This window comes from Phyllostomus discolor, chromosome 15, assembly GCF_004126475.2.
Source record: "Phyllostomus discolor isolate MPI-MPIP mPhyDis1 chromosome 15, mPhyDis1.pri.v3, whole genome shotgun sequence".
Lineage (NCBI taxonomy): Eukaryota > Metazoa > Chordata > Mammalia > Chiroptera > Phyllostomidae > Phyllostomus > Phyllostomus discolor.
This window is the reverse complement of record NC_040917.2, coordinates 8,702,255-8,724,158: the sequence shown is the minus strand read 5'-3', so window position 1 is coordinate 8,724,158 and position 21,904 is coordinate 8,702,255. Positions and strand designations below refer to the sequence as shown.

At 52.0% G+C, this 21,904-nt stretch overlaps 2 protein-coding genes across 2 annotated transcripts in view; one reads left to right on the top strand and one right to left on the bottom strand.

Moving 5' to 3' along the window:
- Nucleotides 1-1,696: 1,696 nt before the first annotated feature.
- C15H1orf131 (chromosome 15 C1orf131 homolog) lies at nucleotides 1,697-15,302 on the bottom strand (the record flags this gene model as incomplete). The annotated part of the gene is made up of 6 exons (XM_036016177.1): nucleotides 1,697-2,103; nucleotides 3,010-3,059; nucleotides 3,628-3,714; nucleotides 3,823-3,918; nucleotides 4,669-4,725; nucleotides 14,964-15,302. Coding segments are annotated over 6 exons (768 nt in total), but the record flags the coding sequence as incomplete, so codon positions are not given.
- Nucleotides 15,162-21,904, top strand: part of GNPAT (glyceronephosphate O-acyltransferase) — a 23,260-nt gene continuing 16,517 nt past the window's right edge. Inside the window, exons 1-2 of the mRNA XM_028531195.2 lie at nucleotides 15,162-15,423; nucleotides 21,129-21,311. Of these exons, the coding sequence (XP_028386996.1) occupies nucleotides 15,346-15,423; nucleotides 21,129-21,311 (261 nt within the window). The 5' untranslated portion in view covers nucleotides 15,162-15,345. The remainder of the gene's footprint in view (nucleotides 15,424-21,128; nucleotides 21,312-21,904) is intronic.

The window sequence follows — 21,904 nt, the reverse complement described above, 5'->3', positions numbered from 1 at the left end:
TCAGATCCTCATCCTGGGGGCTCTGAGCCCCCACTCCCGGGCCCTTCCCAGCCTAGGGCGGCTGCCATCATCCATTTACCATCAAAACAGGGCAAGGGGGGCAGCAAGAGGTGCCTGGGTGGGTGCTGGGCGCAGGTTCCTCCCTGCCACACCAGGGACAGCAGCCCCACCTCCTCTCAGGGGTCAGGGTCAGTCACCCCCACGAGACAGCGAGCGGCTCTTCGCACCCAGGCTGACTCTGGGCTCAGCGGGACATGTGTTGCTCTGCCTCTCCCTTTGGGAAGCAGGCTCTCCTGGATCTGTGTGGGGACGAGCAGCACCAGCTCCCAGACGGCTGCTGGGAGTGAGCGAAGGCGTGGTGTCGGTGTGGCCAGGACTGGCCCAGGCAGGTGTGTCTGTGGCTGAGAAGAAACCCCTGCCAAGGGGAATGGTGGGACGAAGGCAGGGGGGAAATACTTTCCACCGCTCTGAAGCTGGGTCTCAGCCCTCTGTGGCTGTTGCCAGAATCTCGGTAACCCTCTTCCTTGGGTGACTTTCTCACTGCCACTTCTCTCTGCGGCTAACCTTGCTGGAGGCAACACATCCACGGAGAGACAGAAGCACGGCTGAAGGCTCCATGATCGGTCCTCAGAGGGCAGCCAGCTCCCGAACCTGGAGCGCTTCCAGAGCGCCCCATGGTCACGAAACCCCTCTTCTCAACGTCACACGGCAAACCAGAAGGTGAGGCCATAACCAGGTAACTCATACTCGGGACTTGCATGAGCTCCAAAATTGACCAGTCTGGGGCTCCGGTCCCGTCTGGCTGAGGGCTCAGCCGTCTCAGCCCCCACGGCTGGTGGCAGGCTGGGGGGAGGGGTGCCGTCGCCTCCCGGGGCTCGGCTCACACACAGTGGGGGCTCAGCACGCCGGCTCTGACGGCACAGGTCATTTCTGGCTCCTGAGGATGTCCCTGGTGCTTTGTCACGCTTGGGATCTTCTACACCTTTTTAAGGAACTAGACTTCAAGAACCACCAAAATATATGTCCTAATCAATACCGCCTTTCAACACAGACCTGGGAAGCAAAGCACGGATTCCAGTTTTGCTTCAATTCAGAACGTGTTTGGCGCCCACCTGGCAGGGCCTTCGGAGCCACCGTAGAAGTCACAAAAAAGCCATGTACACCCCTCGGTCTTGACCAAAACTCTGTTAGGTTTGGATCTCTTTTTGGGGACTAAAAACAAACAAACAAACAAACCCAAAATGGATTACTAGCACTGAAGACTTTAAGTGTGCCACAAGCTTCGAGGAGTCCCAGACAGTCTCGGCGCCGGCGACGTCATTAAAAAGTTCACGTTTGGCCGCCCGAGGTGATGACTTTGAAGGCGGCAACGTCCGCTCGGGCGCAGGGCCCGGACACACGTCCGACTCCTCTGCCGCGCTGCCTAACAGTCGCGTCTGCCGCGCAGGCGGCGTCTTATCACACAGCTGCGTGGGTGGGCCTTGGGAACTGAAACTGCTTTTCCCACAAAATAACTGACTAATGATCATTCCTATTTTTTTCATGATATATAGTAACATCAAAGCACTTTTAGAAAATTAAATGGCAATTTACAGCTAATTATCAGCACCTGGAAATCAGTAAATTTTGGGGAAACTGTATTGTGAGCGAACGCGTGAACGTCGGTAAAAGCGGAACTCGAGAGCACCTCGCCGAGGAAAATGAACCATTCCTCCCAACAGGTTTACTTTACTTCCACAAGGCGTGGTCGGCCCAACACGGTTACCGCCCTCAGACGCCTCGGCGACCGGAGTCATACCGCGTCTCCCTGACTCTGTCCCCAGAAAGCAGCCCGCGCAGCAGGAAACCAGCAAGAGCGGCCGGGGGTCTCGCGCGGCCCCGCCGCAGCACAAGAGCACTTCACTTCCGGCTCCTCTCTCCGGCACTTCCGGCTCCTCTCCGGCACTTCCGGCTCCCAGGGCGCCTCATTTCGGCACTCGGGAAGAATTGATTTTCCTGATATCAACTTGGCTCAGAATCAGTGTCCCGTTTTTGAATTTTCCCACCTGTCCGATCCGTCCATTTGACAGAATACTGGGAGCCGATTTCTTCTTTTTGGATTTCCTACATTGGAAGTGGAGGAAGGTACAGGTCAGCCTACAAAGCAGGATCGAAGCCCGGCTAACCGGACCACCACCGTCTGCTCCTGCAAAGGCCTGTCCCCTCCCCCGCACAGCCATCTGCCCCCCCACAGTGCACGGCCTCCCTGTGTCCCTGAAATGCACCACTGGCTCCTGCCTCCGGGCCTCTGCACTGGTTTCTTCTTTGTGAACCGTTCTGCTGCCAGATTTTTTCAGGCTGGCCCCTCCTCTTCCCTCAGTTCTCACCTCCGATGTCACCTCCTAGCGATGACATCCCAGTCCATCCCAACACCTAAGGCACCTCTGTGCCTGGCACCCAGTGGGCCCTCAACAGACACACGTAGGTGACCAGAACGAGTGACCAGCTGATGACATGTGCACACTCACAAGGAGTTCGAGAAAACGGCTAAGACAAAAGGAGTCAATTCTGAATCGGCGACTTAAGGCGGGAGAAGAGGCACTGGGATAAAAGCCAAGGGACACGCTTAAACAACAGGACTGACATTCCGTTACTCAAACCTCAGCGCCCCGCCTCGTGCAGCGTGTCGGAGGACAGGCGCCGCAGGCCCAGAGCGCGCTGTCAGGTGCACCAGCAGGGAAGGCGCTCTCCTGTCGGGAACGTCAGTCTCAGCATCCCCACGGGTCACTGGTAGTCTCTGGTCTTTGAAAACGGGAGACTGGGAAGGCTCCCAGTTTCAGAGGTTGGTGTTTGATGCTGGGCAAGGCACTGAATCCTGTCTGCCCCTTGAAGGGCTTGACGAGGAGACGGGAGAGACACCCAACGGAGCCGGCAGGCTAGAGACTCCATGTATGCTCAAGGGACTATTTTCAGAACAAATCAATGTGTTTATCAGATCATTCCGCCCCAGCATCTGCCAGTGCCACTCACCTGTCTTCCTGCCCTTTCCTCCTCCTCTTGAAAATGTCTGTGTCCCGCGCCTGATTTCGGAATTTAAGGTAACATATGCATCAGCAATGGATGTAGAGATTCAAAAAAAAAAGGGCAAGAGGTCTGCAATTGAAAGTCACTGAGATACTATTTATTTTAATCTTTTTTTTTGAGTAGACATATTAAAATAAGATTCAAAGTTTCATCCTAAAACCCACTGGAGAATGTGAAAAGCTGCTCTAGAGAGGACTGGTAGAAATGCCCAATCTGTTTCAGACAAAAGGGAGTCTAATATCCCTCTCCCGCACCCCTGCCCGTGGTGTTTCATCGGCCCCTGTGCACCATACAACATAAAACGCAAAAGAAGGGGCTGACTTGGCCATGGATCAAAGTAGCTGACGGTACCTGAACAGGAGCAGCAACTTTAAGCCAACTGTTCGTGCACACACGCCAGATTACTTGGCTGCTACAGTAAAATGCTGCTGACCTGAATAGTGGGAGATACTTGGATCAAATAACTCTAGACCTTCCCAGGCAGCCAGGCCCAGCACTCCACTGCGACAAACCACAGCCATCTGTCTGTTCTAGTTTCGATGAAGAGGAGGCCCTGACACCTACCTTTCTCTTTTCTTCTTCCTTTGCTGCCTTTTTTTCTTTGATCTGCTCCTGCAAAACCTTGTAATTCACATAACCCTTTTTGGGAGGCTGAAACGAAAGAGAAGGGACACACATCGTAATTTTTATTTGGCACACATGTCCCACTGTCCCTTGCCCTGGCCCCGTCTGGGGACAGCAGGCTGCGCGGCCCCTCACCTGAGCGCCCAGCATAACCGCGCGTTCCCGCTCGAGGACTCGCTCCTTCCCTTTTCCGTAGCCCGTGATCCCAAACCGGTGCACCTCCAGCCGAGCCTGCAGACACGGGGCAAATCAGACCCGAGCGCATTCCAAAAACACCACAGAGGAAATCCACGCCCAGCACTAGTGCGTTTCAGACACGACGGCTGTGCGTCAAATACTCGTGTGTGTCCTCACACCCTGCAGTGGCTGCAGCCAGCGAGAGCTCGGCAATGGTGGTTGAAGGAGCTGTGTGAGGTCTGCTCCAGTGACCGTCCCCTCACAGGATCGCTCCCATGTCTCATCTGGACAGCTGACGCAAAGCACTCTCCTTGCCCTCCTCGGCGACAGAACCAGGGGTAAATGCGGAGCCTGCGGTGCTCCGGCACGCTCTCTGAAAGGGCTGCTGCCCAGGGAGGCCATACCTTTAACTTAAGAGCACCTCTCCAAACCTACCTACTCACACTTACAAACCATGTGTCACAGCTTTAGACACAGACCCATGTTTTTTCTCTAAAGAGAGATTGTAGAAAGGAGAGAAGAAGTCACCAATACCTACCCCTAGCGGTTGAATTATTTCCTTTTTCCTCACGCATGTTAAAAACCCATTTACACTCACAGAGTACATGCATCCCTGTTTGTCCTACTCATCACGATGTCACTGGTGCTGCGGTCAGGAACCCATCGGGTCCCAAAGGACTGCATGACGTTCACGTACGTGAACGCAGGGATGTGCTTCGCCATTCCCCAACCCTCAGACACGTTAACACGTTCATCTCTTCTGACAGTATAAAGATTAAAAAAGTAACAGTTGCAAACACGTACCTTTTCTAAGTTAAATTCTTGTACATTCACGTCTTTCTCAAGGATACTAGTTTTGGTCTGAAAAGGAACAAAATTGCTCATTAAGATCCTCTGTCGCTACATCATTACGGCATCTACTACCAACCGAGTGGCCACGCTGTGAACAGCCGTGACACCGGCCCCGACGCCCAACCGCCAAACAAAAGTACGAGCACGGAGCACGCGTTCCCAGTAACACCTGATGGAAGAAAATGGAGGGAAATGTTAAGGTCCCAAGGCTTAAGAAAGGACAGAAGGGAAACTCATAGAAAAGAAAAGATGACGAGCAAGACCAATGTCTGTACCCCATGTACCGTCATCCACATTTGCAGGGGGCAGGGGGAGTTCGGGGGAGGGTAACTGAGTGTGCAGGGGTGTTACAGGGTAAAAGGTTATATTTAAATAATTCTCTCTCTCCTCCTCTCTCCCGACCACTCTAATGGCTAACAAAACTCAACCCTGGTGGAGATTTAGTTTATAGTTCCCAACAGAAAACGATACTGCAAGTCTTCGAAATATGTGGCTCTTTACATCAGTACGCCCTCTGGCTGTGGTTTCCACCCCACAGAACTGACCAGGACACTGTACTGTCGAACCCAGCCGGCGACAGAGGTCTCGACTTGAACCCATCCCAGTCTGGACGACAGGAGGCCAGGAAGCGGAGGGGAGAGGCCGCACAGCGCCTGGGAAGGCAGTCCTGCCCCTCCCACTCAGCGTCCCACTCAGTGGGGTGGGCTGTGCTGGTGCAGAGCGAGGGCCCCTCCTCCACCTCACCACCAGGCGCCCTGCAGCCCACGTGTCTCCTCGTCCTCCCTCTGCAAATGGAGCTGTACCTCAGCTTATCCTGTCTGCCCGCCCCTGCCATGTGGTGGGGTGTGTCAGTCACATGGTGGCTTCCATCTCCACGAGGACCCCTGGGACTGTTACAATGGCATAGGATAAGATGGCATAGGGGGCAGCACAGGCCAGTGAACAGGAAGGCCTGACTGCTGCTCTCAGCACCCACTAATCCATGGACAAGGAGCCAACCGGCTCCCGGTGACCTTGCAGCGCGGCTCGGCCGCTGTCACATGGACACCGGCTGTGGATGTGCCTGGTGCTGGCTCACGGGGTCCCATGCAGAGGGCGTCTGCCGTGCTCGGGCACGTGGCCGAGCTCTGGGCCGTCAGTCCACAGACGCACCGTCCACATTACCAGGCTTCTACTGTGCTTCCGGTTTGTTCAGACTCACACAGTGCCCAGAATCGAATGCTCCCACTGAGCCCCGGGCAGAGCCCAGCGGCTGCTGTGTGGGGCACTTCAACATACAGACCCCAGAGAGGCTTATTTCCTCTTCCACGACTGGAAAAATTCTATGTGGACTTTGAAGTTAGGACATCTTTCCTATTCCATTAGTTATACTGTCCAACTTTTGTTCAACTAGACATAGTTGGGTAAATAAACACTCTCTTTAAAATTCAAGTAGTTCTAGGGATACTGCGAAATGTACTCGTACCTGTTAAAATGAACAAATGGAGATCAGACTTGAAGCTTCCCTGAGCAGACAAGACCAGCTGAGTCACACAAGCCAAGCTTAATGTGGCTCATTTTGCAAGACAAGCGAGGCTAACCTGACCTGGGTCACTTCTTGCTTTTGCCTTTGAAAATTATAAGTGAAAAACTCATCCCCCAACTTAGTATGAGATAACCACTAACCTTCCCTTCCACTGCAGGAAACCCTGACACTGTAACCAGTCACTGTGAAGGGTCAAGTCCCGGCCCGCACACATGCGGAGCCGCACCAGAGCAACATCCCCGAGCCTCAGTCCGCGTGTCAGTGTGCGCGCTCCGGGGCTGCACGCAGCGTGCGCCGCGCACTCTCGCTCCTTTCCGTTTCAGTGACTCGCTGGGTTCACCTCTGTCCCGATAAAATTTTGACATATCACACTGAGTCTACATTACTGCAACCAGATCACTTCTTTCTCAACACGTACCTGACACTGGAGCTACTGAAGGCCAGGGGTGCGGCACAAAGTTAAGAGGTGACACTGGAGAAGGGACCACCCAGGGCAGAGTCTTGGGGAGTGACCCAGAGGACGCACAGAGGACGAGGGCCGCAGGACCCTGGGGCAGTAACTTGGGACGAAGTCCTCTTGTCAGTGCAGGCTCTGGACAGGAGCCCAGCTGTACCCTGTCCCGCGGGGCAGCAGGCAGGCGCACAGCTTCTAAGGCAGAAGGCAGAAGGCCTCGGGCCCGAACCCGAGCCCTGGCACGCACTTCACATCCACAACCCTCCATGTGGGACTCCCGCACAACTCAGAAGTTTTTATACTTCGAAAAGGTAAGACGTGAATGTTGTGACCATTATATACCACTGCCGGTGGGGGCCCAGACAACCACCCGTAACTAAGCACATCCATGTTTGTGCAGCACCTATGAACAGTCGTGCCAAACAGAGCAGACAAAAATAATCCTGAAGCCTCATGTCAGTTCAGGCCAGGTTTTGCTGCCAAAGAAAGCTGTACTAAACTTACAAAAACCAACAACCACTAAGTTGTGATTTCCACAGCTCGGGGGCTTTAGAGCTATGGATCTGAGACTGGGGGTTACTGTTGAAATACACACAAATCATGTACAATGAAGACGGGCAGGCCCCAGGAATTGTAAGGCTTCGGAAAGATAAGGCATCAATCAATATAATAGTGCCTTTCAGTACACAGGAGGCACCGGTAAATACTGGCGATTATTAGCAATCTCACATGTTCAGAAGCGGTCTCCATGGACCTCGTCCAGGCCGCAGAGCCGAGTCCCATCTGATCTCAGCACACCGCCCCACTACTTCTACTGCATCTTTCTTATCTCTCTCTGCGCAGGCCACAAAAGAAGATAAGGTTCCTGGCCCAGGGAGGGAATGACCTTTGTCAAGATGGCCCAATGTCAAGAGTGGAGGAATGGCACTAGTAAGGCATGCCCCTAAGAGCCAAACAACACTTGGGTATTTCAAACCATACGTGGCACTTTGTGAAGAGCGCAGAATTCCCTTCCTCGCTGGCAGGGTTGCAATGCCCATTGAAGAGTGGGCCCCCCACCCATCCTCAGACGCCACGCCCAGGCCACCCCACCGGGCCCAGCCCACCACCACAGTCCTTATCGCCCCCTCCTGCTCTCCTGAGAGCAGACCTGTACCCCATTTATTATGCAGGGGCCAGAGTGATCTTTCTAAAATATAAATCCCCCCATTCCCTTGCTTAAAACTTTTTGGTGGCATTGCACGTTCCTGAAACTAAGCCTGAAGGTCTCACTGTCACTCTCCCCTCTGGCCCACCCGCTCTGGTCCATCGGCCTCCGGCTCCTTCCATGCCGGGCAGAACAGCCTGCCTGACGCCACCTCCTCAGAGACTGACCGGAAGGGGGTTCTGCCTGCGACTCTCGGGGCCCCGTGGCTTTCCTTCAGAGCGTTTCCAGCTCTGTTTAAGCACATTATTCATTTTCTCGGGGGTGGCCTGATGCACAAGGAGAGCAAAGGACTTATCTGGCTTGCTGCTCTCTCCTGGGTTTGGCAAACAGCTGCACCCCATTACTTGTGAAATAAATAAATGAATAGATAGGCATCTCTCACCTACTATTTCTTGTCAAACTACTCTGACAGCCACTGCTCTACAGTTGGCATGTGACGCCCTGGCCGGGAGACTCGGTTGGTTGGAGTGTCCTCCTGTACAATGAAAGGGTTGAGGGTTCAATTTCTGGTCAAGGCACATACCTAGGTTGTGGGTTCGATACCCGGGCGCGGTATGTACGGGAGGCAACTGATCGATGTTTCTCAATACATGTTTCTCTCTCTCTCTCTCCCATCAATAAAAACATGTCCTCGGGTGAGGATTAAAAAAAAGCTTTAATTAAATGGGACATGACTAGGAAAGTCACTCATTGGTTGGCAAGGGTGAAATGTTAAATAAATGGTGGCTAAGCTCCCAAAGAAACCCACTGAAAGGGGTTCTGGTCACCACTCCCGATGTCCGGGGGGGCAGGTTTCTCCACACACCCGACAGGCTGGGTAAGCTACCATTCAACCCAACTGCTCAGGGCTGCGGGGCCGCCCTCCACATCACACGGCCATCTCCCAAGTCCGGGTTGTCACCTGTGCTTCTGCCCAGCTGGCTGGAATGCAGAGATTCCCACAACCCCCTTCTTGGGTTCAATTAATTTGCTAGGGCGATGCACAGAACTCAGGAAACCTATTTACCTGCCAGGTTCCTGGTCTGCCGTGAAAGGGCGGCCCTCAGAAGAACCAGAAGGAAGAGAAGCCCAGGGCGAGACACGGGGGGCCGCCACGCATGACGCTCTCAGAACCCCGCCCTCCTGGGATTTTACGGAGGCTTCATCACATCACAGAGGCGTGATGGGTTAAAGCACTGGCCCTTGGTGACTGAACTCACCCTCCACTGCCCCTGCCGGAGGGAAGGGCAGTGGGACTGAAAATCCCCACCCTCCAACCACACGGCTGGTTCTCCAGGCAACCAGCTGCCGCCCCCAGAGGCTTCCCCCCATCAGCTCACTCAGGTGAAAGACACCTTCATCGCTCTCACCCCCAGGAAGCCCGAGGGCTCGGCGAGTTCCGAGCCAGAATGCAGACAAAGACCAAATGAGTGTTTATTACACCTCGCATCACCCCGTGAACACCTGCTTCAATCCACAGCGCAGCCGAACGGCAGCATTCACGGCACAAGCCCGAGTTCCGGGAACGGTCATTTCCTGGGTCCAGGCTGGACTGCTGCCCAAGTGGCCGCCAACGCCTCCTCTGTCCTCGAGTACTCTTCAGAGATGACCAGCTGAGTCCATGACTGACTGATCAAGGGAGGCCGCCACTGTTTCATCATATACATTTGCTGATTCCGTATCTGTTTGGGCTGTCCTATGATAACCTGAAAGCTTTTAGAGAGCCAGGGCACGCAATGTTTTACCACGTTATAAAAACTTTTAGCATTAGGCCCTGGCTGGTGAGGCTCAGTAGATTGCATGCCAGCCTGTGAACGCAAGGGTTGCAGGTTCAGGTCCCGGTCGGGGCACATGCCTGAGTTGTGGGCCAGTGTTTCACTCCCTCCCTCCCCACTCTCTAAAAATAAATACATAAAATCTTAAAAAAAAAACACAACACAACCTTTTAGCATTATATGTCCCAATTACCCCAACTGACTGATTATTCTTTAGCTGGCATCCCCTACACCCAGGATACGACATAATAAATAGCACTGTATTCACCTGTATATATTTACACGGTGCAACGTCCACATTCTAAAGCCTTTTTATGTGCCTATATGGTCTTTCCTGTGTCCACACAGTGTCTCCGTAGCCAGACACATTCATGTTTTCAGAGTTTAAGTTTTAAAAAGGGGGAAGGGGCAGAGCACTGAGGACAACTGGAAACTTTCACTAATGTTAGGAAGTCCACAACGTAGAAGGAACCGAGGTTCCCAACAAAAGCCAACTACGCTGGAAAAGGGCCCATCTGGGGTAGGAAGAGAAGACAGTTCAACAGCCTCCCGCAGGCATGCCATTGTTAAGAGACAGGGAAATGCAGACTCACCCGATGCCAACACCTGTCCTTTCTATTGAAAAGGAAACTTCCCATTCCAGAAAGAGAAAGACAAGTGAGTGTAAGAGGAAACTGAAGACCTAGACGTCGAGGGAACAAGGGTGGCTAAGGTCTCCAGATGCAGAGTTGTATGGCAGAGCCGTGGTGCACGCCCCGGCCAGGCAGCTCAGTTGGCTCGAGTGCCATCCCGATGCACTGAGGCTGTGGTTCAGCCCCTCATCGGGGCACACACAAGAATCCACCAATGAATGCATCAATAAGTGGAACAACAAATTGGTGTCTCTCTCTCTCTCTCAAATCAATAAATAATTTTTTTTAAATAAAGGCAGTGGTACATACAGAAAATCCTAATATTTATACGGTACACACGGTAATTACTGCTACTCACTGTAAGCTGCCCTGGCCAGCCAGCTTGGGAGCTCTGGCGGGCTTACGGGCTGAAGGAGTCTGCCTTCCAGCCAGCCTGTAACAGTTCCCGTGCCTCGGAACTGGGAGTACAGTTGTGGGAGAGCGGACCTAGAACCCTAAAATACAGGTGGGGATGACTACGGAACGCACCGACACTCTGTGAGGAGGAGACACTGCTGAGCTGGATGGGAAACGCTCCCCGAACCGTACAAAGACCACACAGGTGCTGTGCTAAACCATGAGAAGGACGTGGTAAACGCTGGGCTCCAGCCCGCGTCCATGTGCTCAGAAACCACCATCTCTGCAGTGGGGTGAACTGCAGCCTGCAAAAAGCTACGTCCAGGCTCTCATCCCCTGTGGGCGTGACCTTAGTTGGAACAAGGGACTTAGTGGCATAAATGAGAAAGTCATGATGAGATCCATCCTCGATTTAGGATGGGCCCTAAGCCAATGACAGGCGCCCAAGAGAAAGGCAGAAGGAGTGGAGACTCAGACACACAGGGAGGAAGGCCCGAGGAAGACGGACACAGAGTTTGGAGTTCTGCAGTCTAGAGCCACCAGAAGCCGGACGAAGCCAAGGAGAATATTCCCATTAGAGGAGATTACGGCCCAGCCACCGCCTTGATGTGGGACTTCTGGCCTCCAGAACTATCGGGAGACAGAGTATCCACACAGCGGTCCTAGGAAACGAACACTATCCTTTCATGATACACAAAAATGTGCAGGGCATGGGGAACGCTACAGGAATGGAGTATCTGGATTTTAGCAATGAACGTGACCACACCATCATGCTATCCTCGCGAAAAAAGTCAGGGGCTGAATTTTGAGTGAGGCTCACGAAGTCAGTCTGAGAAAGACTGCTGCTCAGTGAAGTCAAACTACTTTGCATCAGGATGTACGCTCCTTGAGAGCAAGGAGTTTGTCTATTTTGTGCAATGCTGTATCCCAGTGACTAGACCAGTGGCCAATAAACAGTGGTTGAGTGACAGTTTTCCCTGCGCGCTCTCCAGCAGGAAGGGTTGCCGTGGCAGGCTTGGGTTTACCAAACCCTGCACCTCCCAAGAAAGCTATTTTCATGACTGGCCCTGGGCTGGCTCCTGGGGATGGAGCAACCAGAATATTCTCTCTGACAGAGTGCTTCTTCACAGCTGAAGCCCTGCCCCACCCTGTAGGCACCAAATCTGCCTAGAGAGTTAATACGGCCGGCCATCCCCACTCACCTGCGGGGATACATTCCAAGGCCCCCTGTGGCTGCCTGAAATGCAGATAGTGCTGAACCCTACGTATACTGCGCTTCTTCCTACATAAACACGACCACGGCGAAGTTCAATTTACAAGTCAGGCACAGAAAGAGACTACCAATAACTCACAGCACGACCACGACCACATACTGTGAGAAGAGTCATGTGGTCTCTCTCTCTCTCTCTCTCTGATAACCAAGACGGCTACCAAGCACCTAAGGGGTAGGGGCGCCTGCAGTGCGAGTACCCTGGACAAAGGGACGATGCGTGTCCCAGGCGGGACAGTGCAGGATGAGGTAAGGCTTTTCACGCTCCTCAGAATGGCACGCAACTGCAAAATTATGAACCGTTTCTTTCTGGAATTTTCCATTTAATCTTTTCGAGCCATGGGTGACCGTGGGAAACTGACACCACACAGAGAGAAACCACAAATGAGAGGGGAATGTTGCACCAACAACGCGATTTATGGTGAACACCTGCTTTTTCTCTGTGGGTCTAGAACTTCACTAGGGCCAGTCTGCACTCCTGCGTGACCGACCCTCATTAAAAAGCCAGGATGCCCAGGCTGGGGCGCACCCCCCTACTTGGCAGCGCTTTCCACAGGCTGTCACACGTCACCCCTGGGGAGATGAAGCCCATCCCATGCGGCTCCCCTGGGAGGGGACCCCTGACACTGCGCCCAGTTTCCTCCAGACACCGCCCCAGGCACCTCTGCAGATGCTACGCTGTCTCCCTTTGCTGTGATAAATCATACCTGTGACAGTGACTGTGTGCTGTGTCTGCAGTATGATGAGCGCTTTTAGCACACCCTCGAGCCTGGGGGCGGTCTTGGGGACCCCTGGTGTAGTCTACAGAGATAGTCACCTAATATTTGAACATCAGGGTTTTCACCCTTTACATATAAGCTGGCCCACTCATTACCGTTGTGTTCTCGCCTTGATCCGGCTTCTGTTTCCTTTTTTTACTTCTGCTGTGGAATTCCACCACTTGGACCCGCTCCCTGTTGTCCAGGGCAGAGGGAGCTGCGGCAGCATGAGGGACCTGTGGCCCTGCAGGGGCACCAGTGGGGGTCGAGGCAGGGGCACCCTGCAGCTCTTCTCTGAGCTCCAAGAAGAAGGCAGAAGCGCTCTTCCTCTGGCCTCTGACAGGAGAACCGGGTGGGGGAGCTGGCTCCGCCCCCGAGGCCGCTGCAGTCTCCCCAGCTCTCCTCTTGTTTTCCCTCTTCTTTCTGATTCGTTTCCGTTCTGCTTCTTCTTCCGTCTGCCCTGTTTGCTCAAACACGAGAAGGAAAAATAAGCATTTTTGGTTTTAGCTACCACCCATATCAAATCATGTGAATGCATGTATACATGTGCCCCAGCTGGAAGCACCCTGGTATGCACACAAAGGAAAAAACGAACTGTTTTTCTTCAAAGAGGGTTGCATTTGCACAGTTCACAGAATCCCAAATGCACAGTATCTGCCCCTAAGTAACTACACTTAAGTCTTTGACTCCTGTTAGCATAGTTGCTTCAGCCCTCACCTTAGTCCTTACTAAAGTGTCATCATGGCAATAGCCCCAGGCTGGTAAACCTACTTGGCTCACGCTGGGCACTAAAAATCACAGCTAGTGTTTCTTGTTAACACTTCCTAGGGTTACAGGCAGGGCTTCTAGTTTTCTTCTCTTCTGTCAGTTGTGAATGAAAATGAACCTAAGACACCGGGCTTATTTTGAACACCTTTATTGTCTGAATCCCCATAGCTTCTGTTTGTTTCACCTGTTCCAGCTCTGACCACTCATCTGAGGGTTCAGACGAGAATTCCGGCCTCATCCCTCACCTAACAGTACAAATGCCACAGAACTCTCCAAACAGCAGCTGATCGTTTACATTTGCTTAGTCTTTTACTCAGTAATAAGAGCCAACTAAACTTTGGAGTTTGGGATATAACGATGAGCAGTTAACACCCCGTGCTTTCAAAACCTCATTTCCATCCTGTGTTCAGAGATACTCTGTCCAGGATTTTGCAGCTTAGCCTTTTCCTCTACATTGTAAGCTTCTCAAAGTCAGAAACTAAGTCTCCTCTCCCTTCCAATATTCCCAAGGGAACAGCAATGCCCTGGTCACAGTACAAAGTCAACACAAGTGCAGAGACTGGAGCTAGACTCTACAAATTGAACCCAGCCTCTGCAGATCACTAGCGGCTTCAGAAAGGGTTTTAATCTCCCATGCTTGTCTCTACACTTGTAATAATGGGATTATTGACAGTATCTAGTTTGTGGATTGCTGTGAAAATTAAATGAGTAAATACGTGAAAAGCATAGAGTATGCGGTATGTTTTCAACTTTGTTTAACTGAGCTTAGAATTTTGAGCAATGGCTCCAAAATAAGAATGGCTTTTGCAACATCATGCTCCAAATTTAAGAAGATTGTCTGTGATGCAAGAACAAGAGGCGGGCGACTCGTTCCTTCCCTGGGCTCGGTTCTTCTGAGTGTGTGGAAACGGCGGTTGCCAAATTATAATGGCAAGTGTTTATTTTGCTTTCCTCCCATCAAGATAAAAGAAGGAGACCATAAATCTGCCAATTTAAGGTTGCGAAAAGCTTCCTGTGAAAACGTTCTCTTAAGTCCTGGGCAAGGAGACACTCTATAGGACGAGGCCCCATCATGTGACGAGGTGATACTAACTAACGTACAAGGGTCAAGCTGGATCCTGGGTATGGCGAGGTGAGGGGGCTTCCCGGAGGTCCGGAAACTGTGTGCATCACCCACCCACCTCCACCATCATTAGATCTGAAAGCCCTGGTGCTTCCGACATCTGGGTTGGTCCCCACTTTAAGAGAAGTGTTGGGAGGTTTGATTCATGCAGAATAGCTCAACCACAGGGGCAGGAGAAAGGTGACAGGCGGAGAAGGTGTGTCCTGTACCCAGTACGGTACCAGAGCGGGTGAACTGAGGGGTGCTGGGCTTGCAAGAACCTTTAGCCCCAAAGCGGAGGCCGGCCCAGCTCGTGGCACATAGCAGACCCTCGGCTCCTCAAATCAGCTCTCCACGTGGGCCCCGAGGGCCCGCACTCACCAAAGTCGTAGAGGTTCTGGAGCACTGCGTCCAGGAGCTGAGAAGACGGGGGCGAGGAGGATCCCAGTCCCTGCTCCAGCGCCATCGTGGGGTGGGACTCCGCGGGACACCCCAGAGCCCACCCGCACCCGTGAGCGCCGTGAGCGCCGTGAGCGCCGCGCGCCCGCTTCCGGGTTCCGCCGGCTGCGCGCGCGCCGCAGGTCCCCGCGCGGCTTCCGTCCTGGTTAAGATGGCGACGCCCGGGGTCCCGCGGAGCGGTCGCAGAGGGTGCCACCGCCCTAGGCGAGGTCGGGCCGCCCCGTGCGGAAGAACCGCCCCCTGCCGCCACACCACCTCCGCCTAGCAAAGCATCCCAGGGCCTGCCCGGGACAGTAGCCGCACCATGGATTCTTCCAGTCCATCTAACTCTTGTTTTTCCGTCGGCTCCACCAGTCCCGGTGCTGTCGTGCTGCATTACTCGGTAGGCGCCCAGGGAAGCAAGGCCGGGGGCGGGCCCGACAGGGGACCCCCTTCTCCCCGTCCCGTTTCCTCCGGGCTACGATCCCTGGCCCAAAGAGCGGGTCCGGACTTCCGCGAGGAGGGATTGGGTGGTTGACTTGGTTTCCACGGCAACAGTGCCTCGCTGTGTGTGTGAATGTGTGTGTACGTAGAAGTTTGTACCGGTGGTGGTTCCTCCGATTCCCTTCCACGCGTTCCTTCTCTCTCCCTCCACTAGGCGCTGGGCCTTCAGAAAGCCCCAGCCTGACTCGGGAACGAGGCATGAGAGTTGGAGGCTCTGCATCTCTAACGAGGGCGTGTCGGACTGCCTTTTGGGCAAACCTGAGGAACCTGCGGGTCCTACCCAGCCCGAGCTCCCCACCCCGCCTTTTTGCTGATCCTGTATTCCTGGCAGAACAGTATTTGGTTCATCTGTGGGCATAGAGTTTTTACGACTTCAGTCTTTTCTTAATCTGGGAAGATTTGGAACTTTTGGAAATCTGTGTTGCCTGTTTTGTCTTCCATCTGTCATTGTGCTTTTCCCACAATTGTCATTTTGGAAGACAATGAATGGCACCTAGCCTTTCTCCAACTTGTCTTTTTACCCCCAACCCTGTCTGTCTGTGTCTGCCTGTCTCTCTCTCCTGAACGGGTCCTTCTTTGTTTCTTTTGTCAATAAAACGTTTATTGATCGCTGACAATTTTCCTGAGAGCTTTGTAGCTCAGGATTACACAATCCTGGGGTAACTGGTCATTTTGGTTTTTTTGTAACCACCAGATTAATTTTTATCTACTTTAGGAGGAAATAAAAATGTATTTTAATGGTACATTACCTGCATTCGTAAGCGGTTAGTGTCTGTTTCTGACTTAAACATAATGTTAATTTGTGTAGGAAGGTCAAAACAGGGAAGACAGAAAAAAGCAAGATAAATGCCCCCCAAAAAGTTTCAAAAGAGCGTGGCTACCTTCAAGTTGGGACATCAGTATTCCTTGGACCATGGGGAGATTTCCATTTGTCGCAGTTGAGAGCTCTTAATTGCTTAAATGTCCATTTCTCTAGCCCCTCTCCTCATGGGCCTTCCCACCCTGAGTCCGAAATGTCTTGACCTCTAACTCTGCTACTCCAGAGGGAGAATGCCAGGAATGCGGGAATGGGGATTGCCCTGTAGCTCTGCCTCCCCTCCCGGTGGGTAGCTTTTTCAGTCCTGAACTGGCTTGTGAATGGAGCACAGCTCTCGGAAGGAAACTGTTGCTCATATTTTACTTCCCCATTCACCAGTGGCTCTCTACGATAAGACTTTTGTCACCTTCTCACGTGCAAGACTGGAGCAGTTGTAGGAGAGCTTTTTCCACTCTGACGCTGCACACTTCTCATGACTGCACACTTTTTAACTCGTAACCTGTTTCTTAACTATTTTGGGCCGTCGTTATTTCCTCAGCCACACTGCGATTGTGCAATGCTCTGTCTAATCTGAGAATGATACTGGAGATATTTAAGGTCCTGCTGATTGCGACAGACATTCCAGCAGTGGGTATCTACAGTGTCCTTGGTTGTCATTCTCAGCGTCCAAGGCATGGAAGTTAAAGATCCGGCCCTTGCCTTCAAGGACTTCTAAGGAAATCATAAAGCAAACAAATAACAACAGTGAAGTGGGATAAAGGCAGTGGCTGAAGTATGTACAGAGTGCTGTGGGAGAAGGAGAAGGAGCACCCTGACCTGTCTGGCGACTCGAAGGGAAAGTGACGCTGAGCTGAGTTTTTGAGCTGTGAATGGGTGATGAGGGAGAGGAAGCTGTTCTAGACATCGGTGTGAGAAAACCCCCTTGCGTGTCTGGGGGAATGAAGTCGTTAGGTGAGGGTAGAATAGAGGGGGCATAAGAAACAAAGAGTCTGGTTGGGGAGGAAATTTGGTGCCTCCCTCACGGAGCTGGGTCCGGATGCCTTTGCAGTAACCCAGAGAAGGGACAACAGCCTGAGGAAGAGGAGGCGGTCGGTCTGAAGTTGACTCCTGGCTTCTGGGACGTGGCACCTGGGTGGGTGACGACGCCTTTCACAGATAGGAAATGCAGGATAAAAGAAGGCTTATCAGCGTTGTATAATACTTGGGGTTGTGTTCTGTTTGCAATGTGAGAGGCGGAGTTAGTGATTTTTAATTTGTGGATTATTATGCTATGGACCAGGCACTTCACAAGGACTTGGGAGACATCCTAACAGAGTTAGACGTAGGAGCCGAGCAGGCGAGGAAGGGCTGGCCTAGATGTGTAGATGTGGCGGCCATCAGCAAATAGGTTGTGTCCAAAGCCACAGGTCTGCTTGAAATCGTTCAGTGAGACCAAGGCCACGGAATGAAAAGAAGACTGGGGATGGGTGATCGCTGGTGTCCCTGGCATCCCCTCCACCCAAACTGTCGCTTCCTGTTAGGGTCTGAATGAAAAATCTCGAGTCCTCACCATGTGCTACAAGACGCTACATCACCAAGTGACCGCTACCTCTGATTGTACTCCGCGTTCCTGCCGGGCCGCAGCCACCCCAGCTCCGTGTTTCCCAGACAGGGAGCAGTGAGCATGCCCTCTCCTCAGAGTGTGTGGGGTCCCCTCTGCGTGGCTGCTGTGTGTTGCCATCACTGCTGGCTTTTTTGTTGTTGAGGTCCCAGCACAAATCATCCCCCCTTGGAGAGGACTCACCAACCATTTTGTCTAAAGTAGCGCTCCGCTCGCTTTCTCATTACTCACTCTGTCTCGCTGTCCTTATGTTCTCTTTCTAGTGGTGGCTGCAGTGTCTTGTACTCGCCGCCAGGCTGATTGTTAAATTTGCATGAAGTTTGCAAGCCCATTGTTGAAACACAGCCATTGTTTAAAATTAAAGATTAAGGGGGTGCGGAGAGGTAGGGGAAGATACCGGGGTGGTGGTAATGGAATGAGACTAGACTTGGGGTGGTGAATACGCAATACGATATACAGTGTATTACAGAATTGTATAACTAATCCTATATAATTTTATTGATATATGCCACCCCAATAAATTCAAGAAAGAAGAAAAAAAAGATTAGGTTATAAATTTACCATTAAGTAAATCCTGTTAAAAACAAAAGTGATATATACTCAAATCTCAGCACTTCCTAATTTTCTTCCGAAATTTCACTCTTTGTGCTTTTGAGTTTGCCCAGGTCAGGTGATCGATCACGCTGTGAGGTGGAGAGCCCATGAAACAGCGGCCGATTGCACACCTCTCCCCACTCTGTGTCCAGTGGGGTTGTGCTGGCAGCTCAAAATCCGCTATGGTAGGGAGCACACTTGTATGGCCCAGAAGGGGGCCAATGCTGTGAGGCAGGGCTCTCCCACAGTCCCACGGCAGCAGCGGCCCGCTACTGCTGGTGCAGCTGCGGCTGCTGCTGGTGCTGCTGCTGGCGCTGGCAGAGTGCCCCTGTGAAAGCACTATCTTTCCTCAGGGAGCGAGCTTCCTCGGGGCACATTCCTGGCCCGCTCTGGCCCTGCTGTATTCTCAGCCTGTAGGACAGCGCCTGGTAGTTGTGGGTCTCAGTCAACATCAGGTGAAGGGAAAGGAAGTGCAAGGGGAGGGAGGGCTGCTGGGTGGGCTGTGGATCAGGGCAGGCCTAGATGAGATAGGATAGGAAAACAGAGTGGGAGGAAAAGACTTCACCCACATCTTACTTGGCCGCCTCTCTACTGTGCTCATGGGTGAGTAGCCATGTAAACGTATTTATTTCTCAGGGTAAATGCTTCTCCAGCATGATATAGGGAAGGACAATTAATTAATCAGCCTGTGTGTAGGAACCTCTTGGCGTACTTTCAGAAATAATTCTGATGCCCAGGCAGCTCTCAGAGACCAAATTAATCAAGAATCTCTAGGGGGCCTGGGCATCGGTATTTTTTCAGTGTCACGGGTTATTTTAATGTGCAACCTGGGTTAAGAGTCACTGGCTTAGACATTAGGTGAGGGCCAGATGGGCAGCAGTTTGACCTTGAGCCTGTGAATAGCAGGGAATCATCAACAGGGTTTGAGAAGTACCTTCACTCAGTAACTTTCCTTTACATTCTGTAACGATGGCATTCCTACCAGGAACTGGGAATACAAAAACATGTAAGACACATTACCTACCCAGACAAGAAGTTCACACTCTTGGCCGGGGCGGGGGGCACCAAACACCCATTTATTGACCATTTTACATGCCATCATGAAGACGTATTGACGGTTCAGTAAAAACTCAATGGAGAAGATGACCAGTTCAGTGTAGGTTCCGGGAGAATCAGAAAACGGTGCAGGAGGTGAACAGGAGCTGTTGTTGATGGCAGAGCATTTTCCAGGTGACCAGCAGGGAAGGGCCGTTTGTAAAGGCCCAGCATGCATCTGGTTACTCCCAAAAGAGACTGAGTCTGTAATCCCAGCACTCACCGCAGTGCCAAGCATACGGTAGGTGCTCAAGTACTTGATCATGAGAGTTATCCCTAGAGGTGGCCACCACTTGAGCAAAGACGAGGGGAGCCACAGGACGTCTGGCTAGTAGGGGGCTGCAGGTCTGGGTGTCGCCGGGCTGTGGGAACTGGGGGAATGCTCGGTGGTGGGGCGGGGCCTCGGCAGGGCTGCTTCTCCTCCCCGGGCCTCGGCTTCCCCGCTGTGGAATGAGGGTTCTAATCAAAACTGCCTCATAGCTCTCCTGGGTTTGTTGTGAGGACTGTACCTCTTTAAAATATGCATTAGCATGTAAAAATGATTGTTCTGCCCTGGCTGGTATGGCTCAGTGGATTGAGTGTGGGTGGCGAACCAGGGGGTTGTCAGTTCGATTCCTGGTCAGGTCACGTGCCTGGGTTGTAGGCCAGGTCCCCAGTGGGGGCCACGTGAGAGGCAGCTACACATTGCTATTTCTCTCCCTTTCTCCCTCCCTTCCCTTCTCTCTAAAAAATAAATAAATAAGATCTTTTAAAAAAATAAGATTGTTCCTTAATGGATGTAAAGTTCTTACAATAGAGCCCGACATTTAGTAAGCAACTGTGTGTGTTAGCTGTGACTGTTATTACTCTTGTGACTTTTATAGTCATAAAAACAGACTTCTAAGAACTAACAGTGCAGAAGTCACCGGCAGCCGATAGACAGCCGCTGCAGGAGCGGTGGTGGGAGCCGAACCGCAGAGCGTGGAAAGGAGATGAAGTCATCGCAGCAGATGCGGGCTGCTCGATGGCAGCCTCTGTGGGAGCGCTTTTTTCTCGAGTGAATCTTCCTTCTGTGGGCACCCACGTAGTTTTATTTGACTTGACAAAATTTTGAGTTTCTGAGGTATGCTTTGATGTAATTTTTAAAGCTAAGTGGAAGCAGACAAAGCAAGCTTATCGATGTGATTGGTGAAACCTTGTAAGATTGGTCAGATTCCTCCACCGCTTAACGTCTCGTCTCTGCTGTTTTGTAACCTTCCCAAGAGGGGCCCTGGCTTTACACAGATAGCTGCCAGAAATATAAAAATAAAAAACGCTGTGATTATTCAGTGTCAGTGTGCTGACCCTGGTTGCATTTTTTCTTGGTATACAAAGCTCTAACATCAGATCACTCTGGTCCTATTCACGTGTCCCAGAATGAAAATTTCGGTAAAAATGAAACCGTACAAGTATAGCCCTATTCTGTCCTAATTTATTTTACAGTGTGTACATTACTTTCTTTCATTCGCCTCATCCGCAGAAGCAGCCCAAAAAGTGGGATGAGTTTGAAGACATTTTAGAGGAAAGGAGGCACATCAGTGACTTGAAGTTCGCGATGAAGTGTTACACCCCTCTCCTGTACAAGGGGATCGTCCCGTGCAAGCCCAGCGACATTAAAAGCAGCGTGCTCAGCTCTGAAGCGGTGGTCTATGTCATCAAACAGGTGAGTGAGTCCCTCTTCAGCCACAGCCAGGGTTGCTCACTGTCAACAAGTTCCTTCTCTTCTTGATTCTGTGGCTGCGTTTTGCTATCTTTAATGTATCTTTTTAGGGCCAGCTACCATCCAATGGTTATGAGAGCCACAGCGTGCATTAGTTTCTGGGCAAGACACTCGGGGGTCTGGCAGTGAGGAAGCTGAGCAGAGCTCCTGGTCCTTGGGGTGTAGTCTGATGGGGAATGGTGACAGTTTTATAATCAGTTACGGCGCCAGACACGCGGGCCCACCAGTTAGATGGGGAGCTGACTCTGTGTCGGAAGCTGGAGAGGGATATCTTTAAATGAGGCCTGGAAGATGGTGAGGGGTCTTCCAGGTGAAGTACGTGAAAAACAGTATTCCCAGCAGCGCACATACCGTAACTTTTCCCTGTGGTTTTCAAACCTCACTGTACATTAAAATCACTCGGGGGCTTTTAAAAGTTCCCGAGCATTGATCTCACCCCACACGAACCACATCAGAATGTCAGGGAGGGAGCCTGCCTTCAGTAGTCTTTAAAGAAGCCGGTTCCAGGGTCTGGAGGGGTTCGGGGGCCACCAGCT